General features: G+C 42.5%; 1 protein-coding gene across 8 annotated transcripts in view; it reads right to left on the bottom strand.

Annotated features, from left to right (window-relative positions):
- The window catches only part of LOC122778117 (histone-lysine N-methyltransferase 2C-like), a 62,745-nt gene that overhangs the window by 4,051 nt on the left and 31,407 nt on the right, over positions 1-27,287 (bottom strand). For 3 of the 8 annotated variants that reach the window (XM_044039707.1, XM_044039747.1, XM_044039767.1), the window contains 39 exons: positions 27,011-27,130; positions 26,603-26,707; positions 26,183-26,287; positions 25,892-26,073; positions 24,843-25,007; positions 24,639-24,745; positions 24,443-24,514; positions 24,109-24,321; positions 23,571-23,690; positions 23,175-23,300; positions 22,918-23,048; positions 21,932-22,124; positions 20,524-20,616; positions 20,235-20,282; positions 18,493-18,633; positions 18,362-18,394; positions 17,787-17,936; positions 17,543-17,684; positions 17,202-17,437; positions 16,956-17,029; positions 16,012-16,209; positions 13,792-15,783; positions 12,526-12,833; positions 10,867-12,434; positions 10,648-10,780; positions 9,950-10,034; positions 9,792-9,852; positions 9,417-9,649; positions 6,988-8,607; positions 6,576-6,767; positions 5,855-6,019; positions 5,619-5,748; positions 5,062-5,209; positions 4,720-4,904; positions 4,473-4,609; positions 3,941-4,229; positions 3,263-3,402; positions 1,538-1,651; positions 69-1,185 (listed from right to left, as the gene is read on the bottom strand). In XM_044039707.1, coding sequence (XP_043895642.1) covers positions 69-1,185; positions 1,538-1,651; positions 3,263-3,402; positions 3,941-4,229; positions 4,473-4,609; positions 4,720-4,904; positions 5,062-5,209; positions 5,619-5,748; positions 5,855-6,019; positions 6,576-6,767; positions 6,988-8,607; positions 9,417-9,649; positions 9,792-9,852; positions 9,950-10,034; positions 10,648-10,780; positions 10,867-12,434; positions 12,526-12,833; positions 13,792-15,783; positions 16,012-16,209; positions 16,956-17,029; positions 17,202-17,437; positions 17,543-17,684; positions 17,787-17,936; positions 18,362-18,394; positions 18,493-18,633; positions 20,235-20,282; positions 20,524-20,616; positions 21,932-22,124; positions 22,918-23,048; positions 23,175-23,300; positions 23,571-23,690; positions 24,109-24,321; positions 24,443-24,514; positions 24,639-24,745; positions 24,843-25,007; positions 25,892-26,073; positions 26,183-26,287; positions 26,603-26,707; positions 27,011-27,130 — 11,371 coding nt within the window. The remainder of the gene's footprint in view (positions 1-68; positions 1,186-1,537; positions 1,652-3,262; positions 3,403-3,940; positions 4,230-4,472; positions 4,610-4,719; positions 4,905-5,061; positions 5,210-5,618; positions 5,749-5,854; positions 6,020-6,575; positions 6,768-6,987; positions 8,608-9,416; positions 9,650-9,791; positions 9,853-9,949; positions 10,035-10,647; positions 10,781-10,866; positions 12,435-12,525; positions 12,834-13,791; positions 15,784-16,011; positions 16,210-16,955; positions 17,030-17,201; positions 17,438-17,542; positions 17,685-17,786; positions 17,937-18,361; positions 18,395-18,492; positions 18,634-20,234; positions 20,283-20,523; positions 20,617-21,931; positions 22,125-22,917; positions 23,049-23,174; positions 23,301-23,570; positions 23,691-24,108; positions 24,322-24,442; positions 24,515-24,638; positions 24,746-24,842; positions 25,008-25,891; positions 26,074-26,182; positions 26,288-26,602; positions 26,708-27,010; positions 27,131-27,287) is intronic. The other 5 variants (XM_044039715.1, XM_044039722.1, XM_044039739.1 and 2 more) reach the window with 5 other exon arrangements.

Raw genomic sequence — 27,287 nt, 5'->3', positions numbered from 1 at the left:
ACACATGATGGTTATAACCTATTCTTCTTAACACAAACTATTTCTGTAAGGGATCAGCAAGGACATACCTTTAACAGAATTGTCAGTCAGCAGAAGGTCTTGGTAGCCTTGTTCAATGACTCTAATTGTAAACTCTGGCAATCCTTCTCTTTCTTCAACAGAACAGATGTAACGGCAACGGCGGTTGCCATGGCGCATGCTCCAGTAAATGCGGCAAGCCTCATAGCCGATTGGAAAGATGGCTGTTGTGGAATGGAAAGCTGCCATCTGTGGGGGCGTTAGTTGGCCCATTGCATGCAACACCAGGCTGCCGACTCGAAAGGTGTAGCCCAACTCAGGGTGCCTCACTGCAGCGGCAATCTGACGCAATTCGTCTCTTTGGACGTAGACACGTCGAAAGACAGCAAAGCAACGCAGCTCATGCTCCAGTGCTTGTCCTGCTGTCCCACGAGGCCGGTGGGCATGACACAGCATGGTCTTATCTTTGAAGAAGGTGCACTGAGCTTGCAGAGCACAGGTGAAATGGTAGACATTGGTGCAGCGGAGGCGATGGCAGCCACTGGTGGCTCCAGTCTGCTGGCAGTAGGCACAGCGTACGGTTTGACCTCGGCGTAGTGCAAGCTCCACGTTGATAAGGGCTCCAGCCTGGGTTTCATACACCTCGGTCGACCATAGGGCACAGTTTAGGTGAACCCATACATCAAGATCAAGATTAAGCAGTCTAGCAGGGCCATCGGTGTTTCCGTCACCAAACTGGTGGCAAAAACAACAACGTCTGTGATCCCGGAGTAGGGCAGGAGTGCGAAGGGAGGCCCCAAGTTTCTTGAGGAGATCATCAATTTTATCCTCGTCTGGGAGTTGGGAATTCCCTCTAGGCACAACTATCTGGACAGTCCACTTTCTCCAGCGCAGCCCTTTCTGTCGTTTTCCCTGGTTCCAGCCATCATGGGACCTTGGCCGGGCCTTCAACTTTACTGTCACTTTGATGGCATCAGACTTTAATTCCATCTTTGGTGTTTCACCTGCTGGGGGGAAGGGAATAGGAGGGGTCGAAGGGGGAGACTGCTTGGGCTGAAGCTGGGCCAGGCAATGAACATCTAGTGATGACATGTTGTTACTGTACTGGTGCTGAGCTTTAGAAAGGCACTCAGTTTGCTGCGAGGCTGGGAGGAGGGACACCGATTGCTGAAATCAAGAGAAGACAGCCATGACAATCAGCAAAACACAAACCGGCCATGTGTCACACGTATGAGAGGCTGACGCTCTTTTAGCACATTAAAAAACAACTAAAACTGTTCGTTAAAAGTTTCTCTGCTCTAAACGTTATTTTGACACTTGATGACTTCATTTTATTATTTGATAAACATATAACTTGTGATGTGCTTTCTTTGTTGCATACTAAATGTCCTGTGTGCTTTGTGTGTATACATACGTTGCACTAATCCAGCATCACTCTAATGCATCAAATAGTAATATTTACTGAATGTCCCTTATAAATGAAAAATAACTGTTATTCAGATTCATTGTAGTCTCAAACCTTGGTTTCTGAGGCTGTTCTGGATTGCAGTGGTGGTGAGGAGCAGAACAGGAGGAAGCAGCTGTGACTACAGAAGACCAGGTCTTCCTCAGATTTCAAACGGCCTTCAGATTCCTAGAGAGACAAAATGTGAAGGTTTTAACATAATGACTGAGACACAAGTTGCTAATTAAAAGCCTGCCAATGTGAAATTGTAGATGAAACAATCAGAATTAGAATTAGAATCTGGGCACAGGGGCAGTGGGCAGCACTCATCTGTGACCAGGGGCAATCAATTATTTAGGAGCCAGAGTTAAGTTAGTTTTAGTTCAGGGTTAGGCTGGGTGGTTGATGCAAGATTTGACACTTGTTACAATTTCATTTATTAACAGTTGAAGTAGTTAACTGTTGGCATTAACCCTTTGATTAAATTAAATATTCTCATAAGGAAAGGAATGTGGCTTTGTGGCCTTTGTTCTTTAAAGTAAAAGCTACCATGGGCACTTTGAGATCTTTGACGGCTATGATAGATAAAGGAATTGGAACATATGTACTGAAAAATATCTAGTAGTTGGATTGATGTGAAGCTGTACTATCTATAGATTGTCATTCACAAACTGAACATCAAGGGTATATTTCTATGTGTTGTTGATCCTCGAGAAACTTGGATACATGTGGATAGAAATGTAACTTGGATGTACGGCAAGTGGAAATAAATGTGCAAACCCTTCATACAACTCTCTCTCGCTTTCGTGATTGATGAATTACAACAATACCTACGAGTCAAGCCAATTGAAACCTGCTTACAGCCAACAGCTATTCAGTGGCTTTGGAGGACTTTGGAAATTAAGTGTACTTTCGCCACTACAAATTACATACAAGTTTTTAATACAAAAAATAAATAAATAGTAATAAATGTACTACTCTCAAACAGAATTTACATAATCAGATGATATGGGCAGATATGCTGTGGTACTGTGTGGGAAAAATATATACTGATGTGTGGCACTCACGTTGTTTATAAAAACAGCAGAGCAAATAGGGTGGAGGCAGCAGTTAGCCACCAGGGGGTGACTATGCTGGTTGCAAACATTTTAATGCAAGTCTAAGGGAAAATGAGCCTAATTCTTACTTTATTTAAAACATCAGTAATACTTTTCCTGAGTAGTTAATGGTCTCAATAAGGTCTTCATTTCAGGCGTTCAAAAGAACATGATGCCGATTTTGTAAATTAAGTTTCCATTTAGAGGGAAAACAGATGATAACGAAAAGCAGATGGACACTAGCGTGATTAACAGCTGGCCTGGTTTCAGGTGTATTGCAGATCTGTGAATTTCCGGTTGCAAAACTGACATGATCGAATCACAAATATGAAAGCTTCACAACAGGAGTTCGACTTTGCTCATTTTATATACAATCTGTGGTGGCACAAGACTGAAAGTAGATAATACAGTACACTATCCAGTGTGAAGATCTGGCCATGGAGTTGTCACTCATCTTGCCTGCCCCCACTATATACACACACATGCAAACAATAATGCATACATACAAAATGTTGTAATTTATAAAAGCCCATTTATTTTTCTGGCACCATATCAATAAGTGGACATTTCTGATTGTTTGTTGCTACTGTTACCTCTGAATTAAAAACTGGCTGAGTTTACTCGACACATTTTTAAAAAGGGTCTGCTGACTATATACCAACCAGCTACCCTGGTGAGTTGTAAAACCCACTCCATTTGTTACCTTCATGTGGGCAGGGATATCTTTGATGGATTTCTGTACTCCATTTCCCAGAACCACCACCTTACAGTGGCAGCACCACTGCGGTTTACATCCAGGGCTTGCAGGGGTTTTCTGGTCAGGTCCTCGAAGTAACGCAGCACCTGATGCAACAGAGAGCATATTTTCAAAATTATAACCATTTCAAAATATATAATGTGGCCATCCGTGACTGTAAACCTGCAGAGACATGAAACCTAACTTAAAGCCCACAAATTAATAATAGCTTGGAAACAAAAGCCATGGACTCTTGGCGAGTTGCCCACTTTCTCATCCACATGACTCTTCTGTTGACAAAACTCATTAAACCCGAGTTTGTCTTTTAAATAAAAAACATCGGTATATTTGGATAGCTGAGAGAATCACTGAAATCAACAAGAATGCCTTACAGCAACTCGGCAATATTCTGCTGATATGGGGCTCGCCCAATGACATGAAAAACAAAACAGTGACTTGTAAATACTGTTACAAACAATAATTGTGGGATTGTGATTAAATAGAAAGATTGTATTTCTGTTGTCCTTTTTCACAGTAAAGTCATTATTTTAGATTTAAATCAGACATGACATTTTAATTAAAGGCTGTGTTGCAATACATGTGGAACCAGACATTTTCCTGTTTCATTAAAGTTTAATCTCTCACCTGGGCTGTTGGGATGGAAGCGAAAATGATGTGCCTGCTGCTGCTGTTGTTGCATCATCGCCTGCGCTCCACCGGGTCTTATCATGTGTCCCGGCCGCCCATGAAGCCCTCCATTGTCTCCATGTCCATGGAAGAGCACAGGAGGCCGAGGCTCCATGCCATGGGGGCCCATCTTGTGACCACTGTGCATAGAGAGTGGCCCCCTGTCTGGGGTGCTGCTGACCTCATAACTGCTGGGGATCTTCACACACAGTAGGTCTGAAATGGCTGCCACTACACCTGTGATGTTCTGAGGGAAAAGAGGTAAATATGGGTAAGTCCTGTGAGTCTGGTCTAAATTTAAATATATACTTAATTTAGACTGTAAATAATAGAAACATATACATGAACTCCAATATGAACTCTCGCAAGTGTGTCCCTCATTAACTGGCTGTATTTTGCTAATTATTTCCCCGACTCCGAGAACTAGAAACAGAAAATAGGACTAAACTGCTAAATTCTGTGAAATCACAGTAAGAATATTGATTCTTACCTCAGCTGCAGCTGGTCTCAGTGTGATCGCAACAGACACCAGCCTTTGTTTGGATTCATTAGACACATGGTCAAAGGGGGAGCCGAAGAACATTGCAGATGGCTCACTCTTGATATCTTGCAGTTTTATCACCGAGCCTTGACAGAAACAAATAATACAAGTTGAGACTTTTGTTTCACTAGCCTACACAAACACATGAAATGAATTATGGAATGTATTCCGTTACAATGGATTTATGTATATTTACCTTTGCCATCAGGTGGAGGAAGCATGGGGAGGACAGGAGACAAACAAGGGGATGGCGGCTCTTCCTTCACGAGAGAAAGGTCTGGATAGCGGCTGATCTCCATGCCAACCACACTCTCAGGAGATGACGATGGAACAAAACTGTCAGGTGTGTCTCGGTCTTTGCAAGGCTCCTGACCTCTGTTACTATTGATCAGAATGAAAATCGGGTTTAATTTGTTTGGGTCGTTGGATCATCAAAACATGAACTTACAGGATTAATCAACATAGACAAATTTATTTTATGAGAGATGATGTTGGTGCTTTAGTTCTTTAAGAAATGTTCCCTTATTTAATTGGTTACCTGAGCTCCTCCTGGTTGTTGTGTGGAGGGGTGGGGAGCGAGGCTGGAACATCCACTGTTTTGGGTCCCTGTGCAATGGCCCTAGCGAGAAGATCTTCCTCCGTCCTAAACGGGACATGTAGTGGCTTTGGTACCAAACCTTTGGACACTATATGAAACAGGAGCACAAATGTTATTATGAGTGTTATGGGTGACATGGCTAAAAATGCAATTGCAAAACCGTCGCAATATTGCGATACATTATATATACACTCAGATAATGAAATCATGGATAGAAATCAAAACCAAACATACCACACACTTGGGGTAAAACACTAAAAGTAATTAACCCAAATCATTAACATGCAGTAATGACTTATGTGTTGATACAATTTTAACCTTTAAAAAAAGTTATACTGTGATGTATATGAACCACATCTGCTTCCTGATTTCTTTTAAAAGTTGTGTAATGTAAGACGGTGGGAAATTGTCACCCTTTCACTTAAACTTTTGTTGGAGATTGTTCTTTACAAGTCTCCAGAAATGTGACACTAATGTACACCCTCATGTATTCTTACCCATAGCAGCAGCTTTGCTTGCCAGTTCTTCTGTTGTGGCAAATCCATTGATCATTTTCTGTCGGTTTACGGGTGGTGGGGTGGGTGGAAGAGATGCCGGTGGTGTTGGTGGATTACTCAGGTTACTCTGCTGTGGAAATCAACACCAGCACAAAATCAGCACACTCTGCAAACACATTTGACTCACATCACACAGTTTGTCCAGTGTAAACACGGTACAATATGTATGCAAGTACCTTGTAGGCCAGCTGGGAGTAATAATCGGAGACTCCATCTAGTGATGCACTGCCAAAAGTACCAGATAAGAGATTCTCTCCATTGAGCTGACCGCTACCGTAGGGAGCAAAGTGAGCAAAGTTGACCCCAATTAAGGGCTCCATGAGGGGCAGCAGGGAGAGCTGCTATACCAGGAGAGAAACACAACGTGGGAAGAGAGGAGTAAAATGAGAACTATGTGTTAGTACAATGGATGTTGCAGCACAAATCTCCAAAAAAAATAACGTGATAGAATAACACAATAGAATATAAAAAGTCATATGACTCATCCACTGCACTGAATTTGCACTGCTACCTTCAGGAAGTTGTTGAAGACTCCCACGATCCATAAAAACTTTTTACTGCCTTTATTTTTAAATTGATGTTTGTATGATTTGTTATTTATGTTGTGTTGGTAGGGGGTGCCAAAGACAAATTTCAATATTGTGGGTGAAATGCGATGAGTTGATATTAAACTATACACACAAGCAAGTTTAGAAAGTTTCAGTCAATAAGAATCAATAAACGAGGGATGCAATATAATCACAAACCTTGACAAATAAATACAACTTCTAATACCTAAATGTTCAATTGCCATCCTTCGAATGTCTAATGTCAGCAATGTGTTGGTATTTGAAATTAGAATCTGTTCTTTACTCTGGCAGTAATTGATGCCATGAATTCAGAAATAAAGAATCTTACTTGTTTGATTTGGGTCATTACAGCGTCATTGCCAGAGTGCATCAATTGCCTCTCATCCCCTTCCTTCTTCCTCTTCTTGTAGCGAGATGCAGGTTTCTCTCCTCCTTTAGGTGCCCTCTTGTTCCTCCCCTTCTTTTTCTCCTGTTCAGGGAGCAGAGGCCCAGGAAAGTCAAGGGTGCCATCAGAGTAAGCCTGAAGATCAGAAAAAAAGATGCTGATACATAAAAAGGCAAACAAAATCGAAAAAAAAAAGATAGATGATTACACACGGTAACATTACAATGACTTCTAGTTGACAACAATGATCTAACTATCATGAGCCCCCATATCTGAATCACAGTCCGCCTATGACTCCCCATGTTGATCGTCCCCCTCATCATTCTACAACTGCAATAACAACACAATGACTGACCCCATTGCTGTCCATAGAGCTTTGCCGAAGCAGGGATTTGCAGTCCACAGGCTCCTCCTCCTCCGAGCGTAGGCTCTCCTCTAACCTCTGCTGGGGTAATCCAGAAGGGGGTGTAGTCTTGTTCTTCAGAAGGTGTTTTAGTAGTTCATTGCCAGCTTCACCCTTGCTTGGACTTTGCCCGGCAGGGAATGGAGACGTGCTCCCTTTACTACCCTCCTCCTTCACGTAGCTCATTTCTGAGCCTATGGGCCCGTGACATTCACTGGCATCAATCTGCTCCAGCTTTATGTTGTTGAGGATGCGGTCATGCTCCTGTGCCTGCGCCTTTGCTGTGTCTGATGTGAGACCAGATTGTCCAGACTGTCCTCCACCAGAAAGCTGTCTTTCCAGTTCTGAGTGACTGGGGGTGGAAGATCCTAGTAATGGGGACCTTGACAAGTCCTGGTCTCCAAAGAGATGGGTGTTTCTGGTTGGAGTTGAGGACGTGTCGGAGACGCATGGTGTGAGGGGGGCTGTTAGGTCCGAGTGTGGAGTTGAAGGTGTTTTGACTGAGTCTGCATCATCATCTTTCTTCTTTTTGCGACTCCTCTTCTTTTTCCCTTTCTCATCTGGGATAATGTTGGAGTAGAGCTGGATAAGAGACTGACCTGAACCTGGAAAGTTAGATGGTAGAGGTGTAGAGGAGTCAAATGGCAGAGTCTCACCGGGCATCATTCCTGGGCCACTGAACTGTCGGGGCCTTGGCTGACCTTGAGGAAAGTTAGGTGCTTGCAGGGGAAGATTATCAGGCCCAAAACCAGGCCCAATATCTGGGGGCATCATCCCATTGCCCATCAAAGCTCTCCTGTCACCTTGCATAAACGCTCCAGGTGGTGAGCCCATTCCTGGCTGCATGCCCTGCTGCTGGGGAAACACAGGTCCCAGGGGCTGTTGTTGTAGAGGAGGCCTCTGAGGCTGCATGAAGTCTTGAGGAAGCTCTGCATTATAAAATGGCATCTGAGTGAGAGGTGCCATGTTCACGTCTGGCCCCATCATCCCTTGCTGCTCCATTTCCATTCGGTGTTTCAGGGCTCTCTGTCGTTCAACTTCCTGCATGAGCTGCACCCGTTGTCTCTCCTGCTGCTCACGAAGCCTCTCCCTCCTCTCCCGCTCCTGAAAGCCTTCACTGAATGGGTTGTTGTCATCAAACTTCACACCACCTCCTTGCATGGGTTTTACCCCACCTGGTGGAACTGATGCTGCCTGGGGCTCCACAGCCATTTGTGGGTGCTGGGGCATGTTACCCATTGGCATCTGATGGTGTTGACCTGGATTTCCCACAGGTACCTGGGGGGGCATTATCGGTGGCATGCCTGGTCCACCCATGGGCATGGGAGCACCTGGATGCCAGCCAGGTGGTGGGTTGGGCATACGTGGAGGTATATTTGTTTGGCCAGGATGAAGTGGCACCTGCATCATAGGGTTCATGGGAGGCTGGACTATTGTTGGTCCACTGGGGCCCATGCCTGCAGGACCTGGCATCGGGTGCATCCCAGGCATGATAGGTGTCATACTGTTCTGCTGTTGTTTCACTCTGTACTCCTCTATAAGTTCAGCATGCTCCTTCTGCTGCTTGCGGATCTGGATGGGGGGGGGGAAGGAGGTTCATATAAAATTTGACTGAGCTTTGGAAATTATGCATTGCTTGAATAGTGTTTCATCATCTTTACAAGACAAAGTTATAGGCGGCAGGTTTACTCAAAGATAAATCGGCAGCTGAATAATTCAACTTCATAAAGCCACTGTTGTGAAATGGGATCATGTGGAAGTTTTTGTTAATAGCCCTTCTCTTCTAGTGAATAAAAGCAGTTTGAGCTTGACAGGTGCTGTGGAGACTGTGCTTTGAAATCTGAATTTAGATAAATTTTTTTTCAAGTCTGATTGAGAAAAAAATAGCTTGATGCATGCCTTCTTACTACATTACCAATAGTAGAGGGGTGACATAATCAGCCATCATAAAGCATTTGCAAATGAACACTGACCAAAGCTAACTAACCCCAAGGAAGAGAAAGTGGGTGCGTTTAGCAACTCAATAACCACTCACTCTGCTGACAGCAACTCTACAGCAAGGAACAAAAAGAAATACCCAACTTAACGGGTGGAATGCATAAACCATATTCTAGACATTTGCACCAACGAGCATGATCAGAACACCTTTTTCTGTTATAAGTATACTAATGATGGTGTGATGTTTAAATGCATTTAGCATTTGGTAATTTTATTTTTTTTCAAATAACTGAAAACTATACTGCTTAAGGTGCCATATTTGACCCAGTCCCTAAGATTAAACTCAGAGGAGGAAAAGGGATAATGCCTTGGGTGGCCTTTGTGTGGAATATGTAGGGTTGTGATGTAATTCAGTGGTGGAGCCTGACAGGCCAAGCATTTACCTGCTCCAGTTGTTTCTGCACTACACCCTGCTGCTCTGTGACATGTTTGAGCTGCTCAGCATCCTCCTCGGGGAACTCTCTCCCTGCCTTCTTTGCTGTTCTCTGCTTGGCAGACAGAGCTTTCTTAGACTTTCTGTGAGCTCCAATCTTCTCTTCCAGAAACTTCTGCTGCATTTGAAGTAGTTGCTGAGTCTCCTGGAGCCACTCCTCATACTGAGCCCTCTGAGCATTGTCTGAAAGAAGAAAAGGGCTCCTTCATTAACAATCTGAAGGGCATATGAAAACAAACATCTTAACTTCCCCTTTTCTGTCTTGACAAACCTTCAAACCCAAAACATTGAAAATGCATAAAATGTTTTTTTTTCCAGAACTTACTGACAAATCCTGGTCCAAAGTTAGGAGGATTTGGTCTCACAACTTGTGTCAATTTCCCATCCTGAAAACAAGTTTGACATTGTCATATATGTGCAACTTTTATTTTATAATTATGATAGCTTTGATACAACACTGAAGAAAAATAATGATTGTGTTACCTGTCCAACAACTTTTGGAGGAAGTGGTGTACTTTCAGGACAAGGTGGAACAGGACCAGGACCAGGACCAGGACCAGGAGGAAACCTATAATACAGCAATATCACAGCCATGCACCATTTTAATAATTCAATAAATCCATCAAACTGTTGCACAATATTATGTACACAAGTGTACAAATGATTACATTGGTGCCATTATTTGTGGTTTAAATTACTAGGGAGAAGAGGAGCTCAGCTCCCTGGATAGGACAACAAGCTCCCCTGAAAGCCTACTTTGAACCACTGAGGGGGAGCACTGAAACATTGTCCATTTCTGTGTTTTCTGTACAATAAGGTTCCTGAAATAAACAACCTATTATTAAAATACATCACTATTTGCTTATTTGCTTATTATATACCAATTTCCGAACATTTGTCAATGTCTCCACTAATAAACCTAATACTATTTATGCTGTTGCCACCCATGCATGGCAGCGCTGCACTCACCTACATTTTAATGTTGTGCTCCTTGTTGTTGTGGAAAAGACAGGAAAAATGATAGGAGAGTGACAGTACTCTACACTTCCATCTGTGCGTGCATATGACATGTTTAGTAGTGGTGCCATCTGAAAGTAGGGCTAAAAGGTCCCTGTGTAATTTGACCACTGTTGTTATTGCTTTCAATCAGTAATTCAAGAAAAGAAAAGTTTAGTTTTTACCTGTTCATGACTACCGGAGGCATTCCCATGTTGTTCTGAACCATGACTTTGTTGATTCCTTTCAGGGCAACCATTTTCGCTTTCATGATGGGGTCGGTGATGGCATCAAAGTCTACAAATAAATCAGTGCACTCTAAGAAATAATCACAAAAACAGTGATCATCTTGAAAACATAAACCTACATGATGAGAACTAGAAATTCTGGCCAAAATAATTTACCTATGTTGGGGAAGAAGGAGTCACTGGAACGCTGTCGTATCATGGCTTGCATCTGCCTTTGCTGCTGTTGCTCCTGCCTCTCCTGGTCTAGAAGGTCTTGCAATAGGAGTGGCTGCTCCTCCAGCAGTAGAGGACGCTGTAGCTGGCCATGCTGACCCAATGCCTGGTTCAATGCGGCTTGCTGGGCCTGACTGAGATTGGTCGGGTCCACTCCAAGGGTTATCCCCGCCTGGTGGTCTGCTTCAAAGCCAGTCATAGAGGATTCTCCTGCAGTGTTGTCAGATATCGTTTGACTCATTGCAAGTCCTGAGGTATTCTGAGTGTCAGTGACTTGGTTCTGCTGGGGCATGAGGTTACCTCCATGACTGACAGATTCAACAATTTGATTTAATGACTGCTCCTCAGGCTGCTGCTTAATGAGTAAACTAGAAAGGACTGGGGTGGAGTCAGAGAACAATCCTTGCTGGTTGGTTGTTAAGGTGTTTCCACCTACCACCTCAGGTTGTTTTTGACAGTCTTTGACCTCGGTTTTAATTTCTTTACCAGGTGTTATAGCAGTAGAGTCCTGATTGCCAATGGCTTCCAGCTTAACATCACATAACGACTGCTCACTTGAGGCCTCTGATTTTTCAAGTGCTGATGCTGAACTGGATGAAGCTTCTGTTTCAGTTTTGTTAATGTCCGTAGTAGAGTCAGCATTATCATCTATGGGATCACTGAGATCCAATTCCTCGTTAAACATGTCTTTCTTTATGTCATCCAAGTCAGGATCTGTATATGCAATGATGTCAAATTTCCCAGATGTTAGGAAGTCATCAAGGTGTAGGTCATTGGTCTCCAAGTCTAGGTCTTTACTATCTTCAGGATCCAAATTTAGGTTTTCCAAGTCAGCATCCACTAAATCCTTCACCTCTACATCCTCAAGATCTTTGACTGCAGATTCCTCTGCATCCAATTTCTCCTCCACAGCATCACTGCTGGGCACTGAGACAGACTCAGCATGACCAGCAGGGGGTGCAGTCAGAGTCATTGATGCCATCATGTTCTGGGTCTCATTTGATGCAGGCTGGCTCATGGATCTCATCAGAGGAGACTGTTTGAGTGTGTTAGCTGACATGTGAGTTTGCTGATGAAGATTGTCCATGCTGGCAGATAGCTGCACATGGCCAGTCTGGCTGGACATGTGGTCTATCATCCTGGACCCCTGATTTAAGGGAAACCTTGAATCAGGTGCTCCTGGAAAACCTGCTGGCCGCTGAACTTGCAAGTTGGAATCACTGCTGCTTCCTTGCATGGGACCTTGTGGAAATGGCATGCGTGGTCTGTTTTCTGCAGCTCTGTGTCGCAGCTCGATGAAAGGCTGGCCCATTATGTTGTGCTGCTGCATCGGCATACCACGTGGTGGGAAGTGCTGGGGTATTCCAATGGGGTTGCCCCCCATGCTCTTTGCCATTTCTGCAGACATGGAGCGTCTCATTTGTGGAGGAACATCCTGCATTGGATGTTGGCCCCGAGGGAAAAACTCTTGCGGCCCATGTGGTCCGATGACTCCAGGAGGAAATGCAAACCTAAAGTAAGATAGAAATAAAAGATGAACTTATTGTTGAGTTATCAATTACAGAATGTTCATGTTCAAACATAAAGTTAAATAACACAAACCTTGGTCCCTGATGTCTCAAATTAGGATCCCCAAGATGTGGGCCACGAGGCATTTGTCCCTCGTTAGGGAAAGAGATGCGTGGATCCCCTGGAAAAGGTCCAGGAAACCTCATTGGCCCTCTAACAGGTCCTTGTCCGGGATAGGGTGGAGGTGGTCGGTTGAAGATTTCCCCCTGGCCCTCCAGAGGCCAGGGTCGTGGTGCTCCTTGGGTTATACTGCTACCAGTAGGCTCCTGAGGGCCCCGCTCCTGTCGAATTGCACTCCTTTGTTGCTGCTGTTTAAGGATTAGTTCTCTAATTCGTTGTCTCTACAAAACACAATAACAAGTGTTATTGTTTTTCCATGAAATGCTTATGCATAACTTGCATTTCTGAAAACTTCATTTTCAGTTTCTATAACCAATAGGCTATTACTGTCCATGTTTTTCTATCCATTACACTTTTCACATTTATTTTTGTATTTTGTGTGCATTACGTTAAACTGGATAGCTGTGCAATGACACATTTAGACATTCTTGTACTATTCTATTGTATCATATACATATATATATATATACACATATATATATATATATATATATATACACATATATATATATACACACATATATATATACACATATATATATATACATATATATATATATATATACACATATATATATACACACACATATATATATATATACACATATATATATATATATACACATATATACACATATATATATACATACATATATATATACACACATACATATATACATATATACACATACATATACACATATATACACATATATATACACACACACACATATGTCTAGAGAGAGAGAGAATGAATTATGCCATCAAAAATGATGCACATAAGACTATTTTATTTTACATTTTCATTTTGTTTCAAGATGGTCATGTTTGATATTGGGTTGAATCTGTATCAGGGGTTGTGTAAAAACCTAATAATGTTAACTTTTGGTTTTACGTCCTTATCAAGGCTTTACACATAAAATGGGGGTTCATTAACAAGGGTGATCATCTGACTGTTAGTTAATGATTTTGTACAACAATACAAGTTAAGATTCTGATGAATGAAACAATAAAAATATGACCAAATTAATTATCCGTCATTGTAGGACACAGATGAATACAAAAACACACACTACTTCACATCATTAAATATATTATTAATATGAATTGGTTTAAATTTTAATCATGTATGATAGTCATGTACAAAGTACAAAGACTTAAACATCAATATTTACATACCTGTCTGAGTCTCTCCTCAGTCTCAGCAAGAGCAACACCATGAGCCTCAGAGGATGCACCAGGTATTTGTGGGTTGTTTGACAGCTGGCCAGGCTCCTGGGGGGTGGTTACATTGTTGCCCACACCTGACTGATCTTTCATTTCCATTTTCTCTGTTGACTGAGGATGGGGGGTCATGGGGGCATGTTCAAATGGGTCGTGGCCAGGTGTCTGACCAGGTCTTCTGGAGGGGGACTGAGTAAATCCATCTTCAGACACAATCAAGTGTTTTGGGGTTTGAGAGCCTGGGTGAGCAAAAGGCTCTTGGTGCCTTCCCTGAGGTGACTGGAAAGGATCCTGGCTACCCATTGGCCCTGGCCTTGGCACTTGTCTGCTGAGTCCATCAGGACCAGGACGTGGGGTCCCCGGAGGCTGGGCATAGGGGTCATTAAGCATTGGTCTAGGGGTCCCAGGTTGAGAAAACATGTCACTATTTCCTGGCCTTGATGTCCCAGGTGTGCTAGTAAATGGCTCTATTGCTCCTCTCTGGCTGCCTGGTGACTTGGAAAACCTCTCTCCAACTGAGGGCCGTGGAGTACCTGGTGGCTGAGCATAAGGGTCTACTGCATGGGACGGTGACATCCTCTGTCCAGGGTGTGCCTGATGAGTAAACTGGTTCATCCCACTGGGGCGTGGAGTAGAAGGAGCCTGTGAGTAAGGGTCTGAGGATGGGCTAGGGTTGTTTGATGGCTGACCATAGTTATCATGTGGACGTGGGGTGCCAGGGGGTCGAGCATAGGGCTCAAAAAACGGACGAGATTGAGCACTGGATTCATTAAACTGTCTCTGGTTAACTGCAGACTGAGAAAATGGGTCAGTAGCTGACTTGTTGGGACCAGAGGGTTGGGCAAATGGGTCATATGTAAAGTGGTCTGGCCTCGGAGTGGAAGGTGCATGAGCATAAGGATTTCTTGACATTTGAGTCATTGGTCCTGGTTGAACAAATGAGTGCCCCTGTGGGTGATGCTGGCTCATTCTGGGGGGACTGGTGAAGTTGTCATTCCCAGATGGTCTTGGGGTATGCAGAGGCTGAGCAAAGGGATCATTCTGTGGATTCTGGGGATATCGGTCAGAAGGATGAAGACCTGGTCGGCTGAAGGGATCCTGAGTCTGAGGAGGGGGCATAGGTGTTTTGAACAGAGGGACTGAGCCAGACTCATTACTTCCAGGGATTGGTGTTAGTAAAGGCCTTGAATATGGGTCAGACAAAATCATCCTGTTTTGGGCCATACGTTGATAAGCCTCATTTCTTATCATGGGCCTTGAGTAGGAGTCTCTACCTGGAGAACCCATTGGGGGTCGTCCCTGAGCAGCCTGACTGGCTCTGGGTGGACCCATAGGCTTCAAAAAAGGGTCGATTTCTCCACATGGCCTTGGGGTGTCAGGAGGCTTGGCATAAGGATCACTGCTCATGGATGTTGGTGAGCCAAAGGATTCATGAGCAGGAGATGGTCGACCTCTGTCCTGCTGCTCCATCAAGGAAGTGGGGGATTTGCCAGATTCCACTGCAATCCTACGACATGCATTTGGCCCAAGTGTCGGAGGTCTTGGGGTTCCAACCATCTTGGCATATGGGTCCCACGGAGATGAAGGTCTGGAACCGGAGGAACCGGGTGAGAATACCTGTGGGGACTGAGGTTGGGAAGAAGGGCCAGATGGAGGGGGAGGAGGGGGTCTTAAGAACACATCCTCTTGAAGGCCTGAGGTAGGCGTTCCTGGTAGCTGTGGCCTGGCAAAGGCTTCTTTAGAGTTGAGCTGCTGCATGGGGGACATGCTGCCATTGCTGGGCTGGGAGGCTGGGCTCTGGTTTCCACTGATGTTGCCATCTCCCTCTGACTGGCTGTTGCACTGTTGTTGCTGCTGCTGCTGTTGTTGGAGTTGCTCATTCTTAACTTGCTCCAATTTCTGAGTGGCTTCAATTTTGGCTTGCTGTTTGCTTTTCTGCCTCATTTGCTGTTAGAGGGGCACATCGGAAAGAGGAATTAGACATCAGAAGGAACACAGCAAATATCAGTCTCATGCCAAAAATGAACTGGACCTACTAACCACCAATGTCATCAGGGTTAATGTGGAGGATAGTGAAGATGTTTAGGGAGCTTTACTAAAACACCACTTCTTAGCTGTCTTAAAATAATGTGGACCTGCCGCTGCATTCCCTGACTTCATTGCATACACTCTTACCTGTCTAAACTTCCACTCTTGTTCATGCTCTGACTCTTTTGTTTTCAAAGGGTCTTTAAACAGCAGTTCTGTGTCTAGTGGTATGTTGGGATCAAACACCTCAGGGGGCTGTTGCTGTGGATGATGCCTCTTCACCGTCTCATTCGACATCTGGACTTTGTTGATGCGCAGGGCTGCTCGGTTATCTCTTGCCTTTTGCTAAACAGCAAATCAATCACAATTGCAAAACAAAACACATCAGACGAAAATACTTATTGAAATATTGTAAAAAACAATACAAAACAAAACAAAACAATATTGCAGAAATAAGAATTTGCTCTGCATGCCAGAATCTCAAATTGTTGTGCTGGGGTAATTTCACTTAAAGACACTACAGCATATGTTGCGTAAAGTGTGTAACATCAAATCCTCTCTCACAGCATTTGGTTCAATATTTCATTACTGTAATCAGATAATAAGATAAAAGGGTACTTCAGTACTGGCAGGAAACAACATCAGGTGATGACATCTACTGTCCCTCTCCTGAGTCCAACTACCACGTAGTGGGATTTACACTCAATCACGAAAACAGGAACTATAACATTCACATTTTACAACCTCCCAACATGCATGGATTGAGCGTCAATCAGCATTTATCTTGGATAAAGACAGCAGGATAGCGAAAGAAAAAGCTATGAAAGAGAACTGCCACCATGTGACCTTTGAGCAAGTCTACATCTGTAAAGCTGCGTCAGCAAGGTAAAGTTCATTTTTTTCTAACACCATACAGTTTTAACACTGAATGGAGTTTCCAATTTTAATCAGTTTATCTGTGAATGGCTGGATATTAAATTGCATTGATGCGGGGATCTACATACTAATGTCAATGCAAATAGCATTCATAAATTGATGCATGGATCAAAGAGTTTAGGTTTTAAACGAGTTGAAAAAGAAAAGAATCTTACCACATATGGGGCCCTATCTTGTGAACTAGCTTTCCTCCAAAGTTTTGCAATTTGCTTTACTCTTGTAGACCAATCTGTGGAGAGAAAGAGTAGTTGCCAAACCAACATTCTTACAGAACATTACAGGCATTTTTTAACTGTGCGACAGTGTGAACAATGGTATACTAAGACGATACAGATGAAAAGGAAATAATAATAAAACACAAATGAGGGAAATTAACTTAAGCTCTACAAGAATCTACCAACCTGGATATTCCTCTTTGAGATTGGGAAAGTTGACATTGGTATACAGGACTGGCGCAACAGTGGCTAGCTCTCCAAGTGTCTCCTCCTTCTCCCACTTGAGTGTGCTCCTTTGGGCATTTGACATGGCTTCAGTCTCAGCCTCGGGCAGAGATCCAGGGGGTGTAGGGCCAGGGCAATGACCAGGGGAGGTCCATGGACCTACTGCCTCTCTGGGCATCTGATTAAACTTTCTATCCCTGTAACAACAAACGAAAACATAGTTATGAAGTCACTAATGCTTGATTTTTTTGGAGGAAAAAAGGAAAATGTATTGTGAACAATTTTGGTGCAAGACACATTACCTTGGATTGTCAGAGAAAGGCATACGGTTAAGGGGGGAGAAGTTTTCTGGGATACAGGGTCCTGCACCTGGATTTGTGGGGAAGCGCTGGTTTGGTCCCATCATACCATTGATCATTGGCATCCTTGGAAACATGGGATTACCTACACATATGAATTTCAAGAGGTGGATTAGACACATATCTTTCAAAAACAAAACAGTCAAGGGTTATATGTCTGATGATGACAAGGTGATGAATGATGTACCTGTGTTGGGGTGAGGCATGCTAGTACCAGGTGTGGCAGGGTGAGGCCCTGGACCCTGGGGGTGAGGCAACTGTGGTGGGGGAGGTGGTTGGCTTGTGCTAGGGCTAAGGACTGCTGTGAAGAGATCCTCCACATCCTTACCTTCCAGCTCTGTAATACAAAGTAACAACACAATGTTATGTGTTAATATCCATTAGGGATATAGTGAAAAAATCATATTATGTGCTACAGATATGTGGATGCCAAAAACTTCCACACTCCCCCATAAATAACATTAGAAAAAAAAGCCAGGTAAGGATGGCCCATTACAGACACAGATCTGCATTGAAGAGATTAAAATGTAGACAACTGGATTTAGAAGAGTGTAAGTACATTCATTTTCCTATTCAAGACACACAATTACAGAATGGATTTAATTTATAGCTGCAAAAAAAAAACCTGCTTACTCTCACTAACATAAAACTTTATTTAGGAAAATACTGAACCATGGTCCAATCTGTGACAAAATTGCACGAGATTCATATTCATTAGTGTGGGTTACTTTAACTTTAACTTTTAAGAATTAAAGTACAAACCTGGAATTTTGTAAAGTTTGCTGAGAATCGATTCTGAAACAAGAACCGGAAAAGATAATTAGTATGATACAATCTTAAATAAAACTTAAAAATAACAGTGATGTCCTGGATGTCTAGTCTCCTTCACTGACCATCAGTGACCATCTTGTCTAGCTCTGGGCTAAGAATGCCGTCCAGGGGTTCCTCAGGGAGAGTTCGAGGTGTCCTCCGGCCAGCCTGAGAGTGGGGAGCCACTGGGGAACTGTCTGACAGGGATCCGATGTCCAGACCAGCTGTGGAAACACACAGACATAGAAAAACAAATCATAACATGTATGTGAGCACTCACACAAACGCACAAAGTAACCAAGTAAATATCCAACCAAGAGGACAACTGTAATTATAGGTTTGAAGTGAGAAAATGTTTATTGACTTAACAACAAATGGAATGCAACCAAAACTGAGCTGTATATGATTACATCTCCCCGGGGTGCCCATGTTGTTTAAAAGAAGTGTTTTTGGAAATGTGAGGAGACAGACAGGGCAATACTAAAACACGTGGATGTTTGCAAAGGAAAATATATCCCTCGGAATCATCAGTTACTTTGGTCTTTTGTAATGAGCGAGTTAAGTTTTAAAAAGTATTTTAAAAGTACTGCAAAGTGTGTATGAAAATAATAATACAATTTTTTTTTTTTTTAATACATGAAAATCACATTAGACAAATTAAAAAATATTTTTGTTATTATTTAGGAGAGTGTGATGACCAGTGAGGAGGCCCAGAGCTTGGTTTATTCTCTGTTGCATGACACTTCTAAACATGAAATGGACCAGAGCATTGCTCAACAGTTTGCTTTCATGCACTCCTTAACTGTCTTGTGGAGCACCGAAGTACAAATCAGGCTTAAGGCTGAGGATATGAGTGCTCTGGATGTGCAGTATGATTGAAGGTGCTATGAGATGTAGGTTGGGGTGAGACCATGGAGCGCTTTGCACTTTTGAGTAATAATTTGGAATCAATTCTGAATGTAATGGAGAGCCAGTGGAGGGACGTGAGGATGGGAGTGTTGTGCGATTTCTGACTGTTTCTTTCCTGGGGAGCCTGGCTGCTACATTTAGTCCAATGTGAAGATGGGAGAAGGATGCTTTGCTAAAGCATGAGAAAAAGATGTTACGGTAATAAAAGGCAGGAGAAAATTAAGGTGTGAATAAATTCTCACATTGTGTGAATTAAGTGTCCATTAACTGAATTTGAAAAACAAAATCCATTAAATTTCTATCAAATTACATGTCGGGATGTATCAAAATCTGCATTAACCACTAGGATTGTAAACAAACATCCTTTCCTATGGTTTTCCTATGTATTTTTAATAACTTCATTACAAAGCTGTCTACCCTCTTGATGATGTCAATCTGTACGGAAATGAATTCTTAACAGCCCATAATATTTCAGCTGAAAACCCAAGGTTTATTTTCATCCAGCCACGGAACTATGAGAAGACCTTCACCATCCTCAGGACTTGGAAGGACAGAGCATCCGCTTATTTCCTCAGTTCTAACTGCGCTGTTTTTGAATTGCAGAATGTTTCTTTGCGATCTTGAGGACATATTCAATTAAGTAGCTGTGAATTAGTTTCCTTAAGTGTTTCAGAAAATGTTACAACAGTGAGAGCATTGAGAAGACTCGTGAACAAAGACAGATACAGTGTAGACATCTGGGTGAATACTGTGCACTGGTCTAAGTAAGCACTAAGTTCTTTATGAGTGTTACAACAATCTGAAATGGTTGAGAAACGCCAAGTATAAAGCAGCTTATATGCATGCACACTTAACTCAAGACAAACATTGTGAGAGAGGAAGAAAGCAAGGGATTAGTAGGCCATAGCACCCTTACCAAAAGGAGGAGGCGAGCTGTCAACCTGGAAGGGGCAAAAATCAAGACCTACAAGAACCCAAAACCAGATAAAATGAGTGAAAAAATTGTGAAGACAGAACAAGCACAACAAGCTTTAGACAATGAAAACAAAACAAAATATAAAACCAAGAATGAATAAGTGAAAGCAAAATAAACCTGCAATGAGAGGAAATGTCTGAACTGGCAGCTTAAGATTCTGTCTACCCATGACTAAGTCACTACGAATAAATTCTTAGTGCTGTGATTGCCTGTGAGATATATAACGCACCAGAGTCATTGCTTGACTTTCCGAGCATTCCCAAGATGTCTGCATCAGTGTTCAGAACATCAGATAGATCAACTAATGGTTCCTCAGATGTCTCTGTAAATGAAAAAAGGAAGAAACAAAAAAGAAAGAAAACAAAACTGTCACAAATCATAAAAAGATGGTGATGTTGAATGGATTTGAGAGTGTGATTTGGAACCATTTCCTTGGAGGCCCTGTTTAGAATTTGATCTGTATTTCAAAGGAGAAGAAACAGCACAGTATGTAGAGAATCATCACACTGAAGAACTGAAACGTATTTCATTAAGTTATTCTTTTCAAGAAGAACTTTGTCACAAAGGATAATCACTACTTAAAAAATAAACTTTAATATCTGGATACACAGATAGACATCACTGATTCAGTCAATACTGTTTTTCCAGTTTTGGGAGTTGATAAATGTGGGTCGGTTAGCACTCTCGCCTTGCAGCGAGAAGACCCGGGTTCGAGCCCCGGTTGGAACAAGGGCCTTTCTGCATGGAGTTTGCATGTTCTCCCCGTGTGTGCGTGGGTTCTCTCCGGGTTCTCCGGCTTCCTCCCACAGTCCAAAAACATGCAATGTGGGGATTAGGTGAATTGGACACTCTAAATTGACCATAGGAGTGAGTGTGAGAGTGAATGGTTGTTTGTCTCTATCTGTGTGGCCCTGCGATGGACTGGCGAACTGTCCAGGGTGTACCCCGCCTATCGCCCGATGTAGCTGAGATTGGCACGGCACCCCCCGCGACCCTCTGGTTGAGGATAAAGCGGTAGATGATGACTGACTGACTAAATGTGGGTCTCAAGTTTTGTACGCATTTGAAAGTTATACAATTATTTAATTTGAGGGGAGAAAACAAACACTCGCCTAGTTAAGCAGACTATTTTGTTTGAAAACCCTGTGCCTTTCTATAGTGTCCAAGAATCATAACATAGATCTTCTGAATTTTCTGTGTGCATCCAGGTGAACACATGCTGATCAAACAATGACACGATTCTGTAAGTAACGTCACTTGTGCAGCACAAATATGTTAAAACACAGCTTGTTTGTCTACACAACAATTTTAGTGTTTGAATTTAGCTATGACAAGTGGTGTAAATGGTGTAATCACAGTTAAAATAGTTTCAAAAGTTTATTTACAGTTTATTCAGATGGTTTATAGACTCAGTGATTTAGATCTAGATTTAGATAAACCGACACTTTGCCTTGTATGAAAGGGTGAAATGTAGTTCTGTGTTTCCTGAAGCTCACCGACACATTTTTTGTCAATGGACCAGCATCATATCCATTTCTTCCAACCCCTCAGTTATGTGATCATCCCAAGGCACTGATTTGATTCAGTGCATAATCTCATGGTTTGTACTAATGCAACAACAAAATTTGTATACGTACGTGCTGCTGTGGGTCTGGTAGGAAGAGATGTTGCTGAGGCACTGAGCAGAGGGTCTGAAGAAGAGCCCATGAAGCTGGTAGTGTTGTGCTTCCTCTCCACGTGGCTCTGCCCTTCTTCCAGCAAGCCTGATTCAACACCCTGCTGCCTGGTCTGCTTGCTCTTGTCCAGCAGGTCCTTTCCAAAGAACGCCTCCTGATCATGTCAACAAAGAGCACGATTTACAAAAGGAGGAAGCACCATTTACTACTTGGTGTTCACGTTTTCCTTCAAAAACCTTTCAGGACAGCTTTCTTGAACTCTTTTGAAACAGAGATGCCATGTCAGATATTCAGCACATGATGAAGAAAGTCAGAGTTACTTTACTTAAGAACGTAACCACAGTCAAAACCAAAAGTCTTATTTTGTGCCCACTTCACTTTTGTCCTGACCTCCCCCATTCAATATACCCAAAAGTCATCTGCTGTCCCCAATGACATGCTACTGCAGCTCCATGCTGCACCAAGACATTAAAAGCCCAACATGTCGCAATCTCAATAATTAATGAAATGTGATTCATTGTGTTGGACCTTTAAGTTAGACTGAACAACCCTCCCCCTACTGTGGCAGGATACAAAATAGCAGTGACAGCTGCCAGTGTCTTAATGCACATATCTATGTTTTGGCCAACCCAAGGTGACACTAAGATACTCGCTTGAGCCAGGGAGCACTGAAGTCAACTCCAGTTAAGATTTCATGTCAGTTTACAACTGCAACAAGAGCCATTTAAAACACATAATGACAGACAAGTATCCTCTACTGTAAATTAATTTAGGCTGTAAAATTAGATTTGTGTTTATATATTTAGTGAACACAGTTATCAATGACTAACAAGCAGTTTAAGAACATAGAGGGACTAAAGGCTAAAATCCTTTTAAATCCCTACTTTACATAAGATCATTAGTTACACACCATGTCAATGGAAGGTGTGCTATCAAAAGAAACAGACCTGCAGATATGTGGGAAAGGCCTCCTCCAGTTTTGTTTTCTTCTTCCTGTAACGTTTCTTTATTTTTTCTGGGACTTCTTGTCCAGGGGGCATCTCATCCACAGGAGTATCAGGCAATGCTTCAGTCCATCCTGGAAAACAAACAAAGAAAAAACATTGGTACTGGCTTGTTCAGGCAGATGTTAGGAAATTATAATGTTAATTAATAGATGGGGTAACAATATGCTATAATTAGGATACATTATTGCCATACAGACCATCATCTTTTCCAGTAGGATTCTCTGACACCGATCCAGAAGAGTCTTTTCTGCAGAGGGGTCGTTTGGCCTTGCCTGGACCTTGGCCTGGGCGGCTCCTCTGGCGAACCATGAAACCACCGATGCCTTTTAGGAAGAAATTAGATATTTAATATTAACAAATCTACCAATAAAACAATTTCATGTCAAAAGGTGTGATATTGTAGTATAAGTATTGGTTTTATTAATTGTGAATAGATTCCATTCAGCATGAATGATCAAAAGCACTAGGTAGAGCACCCTGCACATCACAGGCCCAAAGTAAGATGGCAGTTCTTTTTAAGAGCTACTGTGTCGGGCATGTACTGCACCATTTTACGCTTCAGAGGAGCTGTCTCCTTCAATCGTGTGCCCTACCCGGCCGGTACGGTTTCCTCTTCCTCTTCTTGCCACCGTCGGGCCCCTTGGAGTCGTCTTCTACTGGCTCTCGCTCCAGGCTGGAGTCAGACTTTGCCTCGCAATCTATGAGCTCCGCCTCTGTAAGAGGGAGAGAGAACTGATGAGTGACAACCCTGCACCAAAGAGCACCTCAACACAGCACCAGGGTCACTTTGATATGAACTCCACTCAACAGGACATGAGCCTGATTGAAATTAAGTTCCAGAGAGATTTGTTTTTACATTTCTTCAAAGGGAAAGTTGTGTTTTACTTTAAAACTGACTAAGATGGATACATTTAACAGAGGTAAATATGGGGTAAGCAAATGCTCCTAATAATAAATAGATTACAGAAAATCATCTGCCTTTTAACTTTGAACTGTATAACCCTGCATTCATTGTAGTTAGGTTGACTTAATAAACTGCCAAACAAAAGCTTGATGCAGATAATACACAACATTTTTCTAGTACTCCAAAACACTGCTATACTGAGAGTCTCTGTGTGACAAAACACGTACCTCTGTTGTCCTCCATGTCTTCATCACGAGAATGCTCTGAGAGAGGGTCTACAGGAGGTTGAAGCACCGCCACGCTGTTCTGGTTAATGATTTTTAGCTTCAGCTTTGGCTTGGGTTTCCTGCGCCGCGAGGCTGTAGCAGATAAGCTCTGCAGTTGGCATAGCCCAGACTCTGTCAAACAAACCCCATCCTGAGTGTAGGTCCTTGACAAATCTGAAAGGACCAAAAAACTTGAGTGAGCATAGACTGTATTAACTTGAATCAAATCATTATCCTTTAGGAAAAAATCCTTTGGCTGTGATTTTGATTAGTTACATTTTCCAACTAAACTTACCCATTTCTTTAGCTTTTGTAATGGTCTGCATCATGACTACAGGCTCAATGGCGTCTCTGGCCTTGGTCACAACTATAGCAGCACAGGACAAAAAAGCCATCAATGAGACAGGGGGAGCAAATGTCACAGCTAAGGTTATTCATGCTACTGCAAACATTCAGACAAAAAAAATTAAGAAAAAGCACTACTTCCCCACCTTTAGTGGTCTTAAAAGCTCGGCACATTGTGCAGTCAAAGCTGCTGTCTGCAGCTTTCTCTACATCTTCCTCTGAATGGAGACCCTGACAAGAAGCATGGAACCATCTAAGGAGAGAAAAAAACAGTTAAAGATAAGAGAAAATTACGTTCAAAAAGAATATGAAGCTCTTAAACCGACAGCTTCAGTGGAAAAGCTTCTCACCTATCACACTGGCGGCACTGCACAACAATGGTGCCTTCACTGTAGTCCTCTAGGCATATGGGACATGTTGGAAGGCTGGCACAGGGGGCACAATGGGTGTAATTATTCTGCCACTCACACCTTAGGCCTGGTGTGGTGGCACCACACTGGGTACAGGACACACACCTGCAGGACACAAGGTGGACAGCTGTTATTCTACACAGGTTAGTTCAAAGAGGATACCACAGAATAACTGAACGGCAGAAATCTTGCATTCTGACTACTTTCAGTACGTTAAGTCAAGCTATGGTTATAGTTCAACTACGCTGGACTACTGTCATTGTCCCAATATACTAGTGGGGAATGAATTTACTGAATGAAGTGTGTCCACCTCCACGAACTTTAAAATATTAAACGGTATAAGGTGGCAGTGCATAAAGGCCTTAGCCAAATGGAAACAGACTTTCCCTATATAATCGGTTTCTTTTCTGTTCTTAAACACGTCACTGTTTCATTTAATGACTTTATATACACAAGACCACTGAAGACCACTCTAAATGCTGTAGTATATATGCCACGCCTGCATGTGGTGTGGTAACACTGACACAGAAATAAACCAAGAATGGAGTAGAAAATTTGTGTTTTACGACTCCCAAAATGCCAGTTCCATGTGAATTAAAAACCAAAATGATACAAAACGTTTGCATATTATCCAAAATTTGTTCTTGCATGTACGTTCCCAACTATTGGTCATTGCATACAGTACAACATACATTTTCCTTCTATATACCAGCTTCTACTTTTACTTCCGTGACAAAGCCAGGGGGTGGGGACTGTGGTGAGGGTACCCAAGAGTGTCTAAGTCATTGGAGTCTGACTGAACATATTAATATCTAAATAAACACTAATAGCGGAAAACAACAAAGTACAACTATATATATATATTGTGGTTGGGCTGATTAGACTTGGCACAAAAAGTTATGAGGAGGGATTAGGTAAATTGTTGCCAAATATAACACAATTTTCAATAACTAAGTTATTCTGGGCAAGATGGTCACCACGTTGCTCACCATTTGCACTTCCAGCTGTCCTTAGGTACGTTCTGCAGTGGAGGATCCAGGCAGTAGGTGTGATAACTGATGTCACAGTCATCACACAGCAGCAAGCGGCCAGGATCTGTGGCTTGGCCACAGGCCTCACACACAGTGCACTCCAGACAACGCCAGCCTTTACTCAGCACCACCTTGGTGATCTGTTAAAGTAAGAATGAGACATTTATATGTAGGTCTATGTGTCAAAGATGGATTAGGTATTTCCGTCATGCATTCCCAGTGTGTGGTGAACACAGTATGAAATTATACCTTTATGCCAACACAGAAAGGATGATAGCACTGGCCACACTGAGCACAAGCCAAAAGACGGCCTTCTGCACCAAGGCCAAAACTCCCACACACCACGCACATGTCCTAAAACAAAGAAACACATCATGAGTTATTTCTTCTGTCGCTGCGAGTTCCACTATTTATTTATTTTCTTGAAAAAAGAAAAAAGAAAAAAGAAAAAAAGAACTGAGGTTGATTATGATCTTGGGTTATATAATCCACTCAATTTCCTGCCGGAAAAACTCCACAGGCATTAATTATCTCCAGTAGGAAAGGTCTTTAACCAAAGATTTAATTTCAGGTGATCACAGAGCAAGGAGAAAGGCATGGCTCGGGATTTAAAATGAAATTCATCAGCCTCATACTCTTGGAGATTAAAGGAAAATATGGCCAAGTCACCTGTTTTAGAGTGAAATTGTCGTTGCTGGAGAATATCACCACTGTGTTGTGCATGGCATTCTCCTCTTCCTCCTTGACTTGGTATGGAGTCTCTATTGTGGTGATCTGCATGTCAGAGAAGAATACACAAAATTAACAAATGTAATATGGTGTGATGGCACAAGCAGAATATTTTTTTTTTACCACATTTAAATTTTAATATGACCAATTAGTTGCAATGTGACATTACTATTGAAGTTTCTATCAAGAAGATGAATGCAATGTTTACCATAAAATACAACTGGCAGCCTCTACAATTGTCATTAACATTTATATATTATCTGCATTGTTAGCTGAAGGGAAAGCAAATGCTGATTTGCATATAGTGCAATAATTGCAGAAGATGTCAACATGTAATCCAACTCATACCCCCGGGTTGATGCTGGGACACGGGACTCCATTCTTGCCTCTGGCTCTGCCGCGTCCAGCTCTACCTGATAGACCAGCCCCTCTGGGCCTCCTTCTCCCAGGGAAGCCTGAGCCTCGACCCTGTGATACAGGAAGCAAAACAAAAAACGGACAACAAAAAGGAACAGTCAGGCCTGACAGCAACTACTACTCATCTAAAACACTAGAATCTAAGCAAGGTGAAAGCTGTGTTTGCAAACTTTTTTTTTGCTCTTGTGCCAAGTGAGTGACTTAATAC

The sequence above is a fragment of the Solea senegalensis genome, linkage group LG1 (assembly GCF_019176455.1).
Source record: "Solea senegalensis isolate Sse05_10M linkage group LG1, IFAPA_SoseM_1, whole genome shotgun sequence".
In the NCBI taxonomy this organism is placed as follows: domain Eukaryota; kingdom Metazoa; phylum Chordata; class Actinopteri; order Pleuronectiformes; family Soleidae; genus Solea; species Solea senegalensis.
The sequence above is the reverse complement of the archived record's forward strand: the minus strand, read 5'-3'. Positions and strand labels throughout refer to the sequence as shown.